This window comes from Oncorhynchus clarkii, chromosome 6 (assembly GCF_045791955.1).
Source record: "Oncorhynchus clarkii lewisi isolate Uvic-CL-2024 chromosome 6, UVic_Ocla_1.0, whole genome shotgun sequence".
NCBI classification, from domain to species: Eukaryota; Metazoa; Chordata; class Actinopteri; order Salmoniformes; family Salmonidae; genus Oncorhynchus; species Oncorhynchus clarkii.
In genome coordinates this window covers 21,995,355-21,998,760 of record NC_092152.1, presented here as the reverse complement: position 1 = coordinate 21,998,760, position 3,406 = coordinate 21,995,355, and the positions used below count along the sequence as shown (strand labels likewise).

General features: G+C 47.7%; 1 protein-coding gene across 1 annotated transcript; it reads right to left on the bottom strand.

Moving 5' to 3' along the window:
- On the bottom strand, positions 1–3,406 carry LOC139410784 (CCN family member 1-like). Its single transcript, XM_071156287.1, has 5 exons — positions 3,060–3,406; positions 2,529–2,742; positions 1,946–2,311; positions 1,584–1,786; positions 1–1,332 (listed from the first exon to the last, which is right to left on the bottom strand). The coding sequence occupies exons 1-5, from the start codon at positions 3,129–3,131 to the stop codon at positions 1,030–1,032; spliced, it is 1,158 nt and encodes a 385-aa protein (XP_071012388.1). The 5' UTR covers positions 3,132–3,406; the 3' UTR covers positions 1–1,029.

Here is a 3,406-nt window from a genome sequence, read left to right as displayed (position 1 = left end):
ACATGTTGAAAGTTTTTATTCCATTTTTTTGAGTATTATTGATAAGAATTCAAACAATATAGAAATCTTAAATATATCAAATACAATTTTCCCTCCAGTACAAGTCTCTATACTATGAGGCAATAAAAACACACCCCGGAAAATGAGGTGATCTCCATCAATTGCCACTCCACGAAGAGTGAAGTCTGTACACTATACTCTGTCATATGACACAAATACACACATGTAAACACTCTGTTTCTCGCCCTTTCATTTTCTATCACACACATAAACACTGACCTTTACACAATGTAATATACAGTTAATTACAATCATTGATGAATTTGTAGAATGATATCCTGTCCTCTTTCTACCATCGATGTATCAGACAAAACACATCATGAATGTATGAGATTGCCCATGGTCGTCACTCATCACATCCTTACACATTCACTGGCCTCACTAATTTACACATCTCTATTATGACAAAAAGTGATATGTCTTTCACATACATACATATACATTCCTTTTCCCTTGTTCCTCTGTGGTTATAGAGGAACTTGACAATGTTAACAAATACAAATTATAAATAATGAGGGGGAAAAGCAGACAACCAAACTGATTAATTTACAAGTTCAAAATGACATCAAGAAAGTCACATCAGGCCATCCATAGTCTGTTGTGCTCAGTGCTGTCCCTCCCTCCACCAGAACAGTTCTGTGACTGTGTCATCAACAGGGAAGGGACACTGGACCTGGCTGTGGAGAGCAGTTGCTCCACATCCCTCATATCGGATAACTTGTGGCAATGTGTCAGGAAGCTTAAAGTGCAAGCGATAGTTCTGCCTGGTTGGATGGAGCGGCCACCTAGCCGAGGTTGTCTCTCCCATAGTCTGGCGCTGGTGCAGGAGGGAGAGGCTGGTGTCCAGGAAGGGACTGAAAGGCAGGGCTATCCCTGGGCAGAGGGTGGGTGGAAGATGGGGAGAGGTTAGCATGCAGTAGCCCTGTCTAGTGTGTTGAGGCTAGGGTTGGGCATCCTCCTAAGCCTGCCTCAGTGCCTGAAGTTGTGGATGTCATTGTGCAGGCTGACAGAGGGCCTTGAGGGGGAACTGTGATTGTGGCAGCTCTTCTTGCAGCTGCAGCTCTGGATCCACATGACGTTGCGTGTGAAGCCCTCTCCGTCGGGACATTGGAAGCGCAGGCGGACGGTGCGGGTCAGTGAAGGGGTGCAGCATCGCCCGTCCGCACAGAAGCCACAGGTGTGAGGCCGATGGCGGCGTGTTGTGGAGCAGCCAGCAAAGTTGATCCTGATTGGCTCCTGGGGGCGCACTGTACGCTGGCACTTCTTTACCCTCTGGACAGTAAACAAACAGAGTTAGACAACTGAGCTATGTATTCCACAAAAAAATATATATATTACAAAAGTTCTCATAATTAAAAGTGAAATATCAAATGTTATATGTGCTCTAAAGCAATTTCCCACATTAGGTAGTTGTTGTGGAATTGTTCGATTACTTGTTAGATATTACTGCACTGTCGGAACTAGAAGCACAAGCATTTCGCTACATTCACATTAACATCTGATAACCATGTGTCTCACTTTACCTTGATTGCTGGGGTAAGCGGCAGGTCACATTGGCGGACCTGACAGAGTCGTGTCTCTCTGACCAGCCGACACTCTGCGTTGTTATTGGTCACCCGGCTTGAGATGCCCATCCCGCACGTGGTAGAACATTCCGTCCAATCAGTGGTCTGAGGGAGGCATCTGGCGCTTAGCAACACCTGGGACCTGGGGAGGGACACCAACTCTGTGGAAGAAAAGGACAGAGTCATCAGCAAGATGTAGGGTAAGGCTTGGGAAAAACAAACATATAGGGCCGGTTTCTCAGCCTAGTCCTGTACTGAAAAGCCATGACTAGACAATCTGTGCCTGGGAAACTGGCCCTTTGGGTTAGGATTTACTGTACCTCTAAAGGTGACTCCAGTGCTGGCCTGATAGTGTGGCTGGGCCAGGGCTTGGGCCTGGAGCTGGTTGTTGATGTGGTTTGGGAGGGGTTGTGGGTCAGGTAGGGCTGCCTGTGGAGGTTCCTCTGGGTCCTCACTGATGTGGTTTTTGTCATCACAGACCCACTCCTCACAGCAGCGGCCCCAGGGCCGTGCCAGCCTTGGCTGGGAGCAGCGCCAGTCGGGCAAGGGTACCTGCTGGGGACAGAGTGGCATGCAGCCCACCACCCCGTCCATGCAGCTGCACTGGTGCTGGCAGCTGGGCTGGAAGTCCTCTCCATGCTGGTAGACACGCCCGTTGAACTCACAGGGCCGGCCCTGGGCCTCCGCTGGGGAGAAACAGAGACATTAGCAGCACTGTGGACTTCATACCCCTATGGTAGTGTGTTACCATGATGCTGAGCATTTGACAACTATCTACCTGGATCAATTTAATGATCAAAATCTTACTACAATCTGAAAAACACATACCCAGCTGCTACTCCCATACTGGCCCAACCACCTCATATCTCTCCCACTGATGTTAGGTGTGCTCCTGGTCCTTACCTCGGCACAGGCCTCTCTCTGGGTCTCCTCCAGCCCCCAGGTGGCAGTGCAGGCCTTTGATGTGGTCACAGGGCTGGCTGGGGCTGCAGTCCTGGTTGAACTGCCTGGCACACACCTTACAGCAGCCACAGGCATCTGTCACCCAACTAATGCCCGCTGGGCACGATGGCGGTGAGGGGCCACAGGAGCACTGGGTAGGACAGTCACTCTCTACCTGAGAGAGACAGCAGGGTCAGTGTTAAATGTGAGATAGGGTCGGCACAGCAGCAGTAGGGTGGAGGTGAGGGGAATGCATTCCAGGCTGATTTCTATGACTACTGATACAATTGTATATTGATCTCAGTGCCTTTCTTCATTGTAACAAAATACCAAAAAAGTTCAACAATTATTTTTGTAAAAAATATTTTTACATAGAAAAATAAAAAACAGAAACACAATGTAAATATGGTAATGTAAAGTGTAGAGAGAAAGAGTGAATGGGAAATAAATCAAATGAGGGCAGGAAGGTAAGAATGCATCTTTGAAACTCACCATGACAGCAGCACTAGAGAGGAGAACGAACAGTGTGGAGACGGTCCGTCTCAAACTAACCAGAGAAAACATTCCGAAGGTGTAGATTACACAATTTAAATTAGAGATAAAGATTCCGTCCTAGAGGTTGTTAATTCTAGAATAGATACCTAGTGTCTGTGATGATATACTGTCCAGAGCCTGCACCTGAGTCCAGAGGAGAGAAGTCTGTATGTCAGTTCACGTATTCCTTCATCTGTTTGAGCGCACTAAAAGGTACACCAGTCGATAGTGTTTCTTTGTTCTCCTGCAGTGTCTTTTCTCAGCATGGGTCAGCACTGCTCAGCTGGGTTAGCTCCACTTCATAT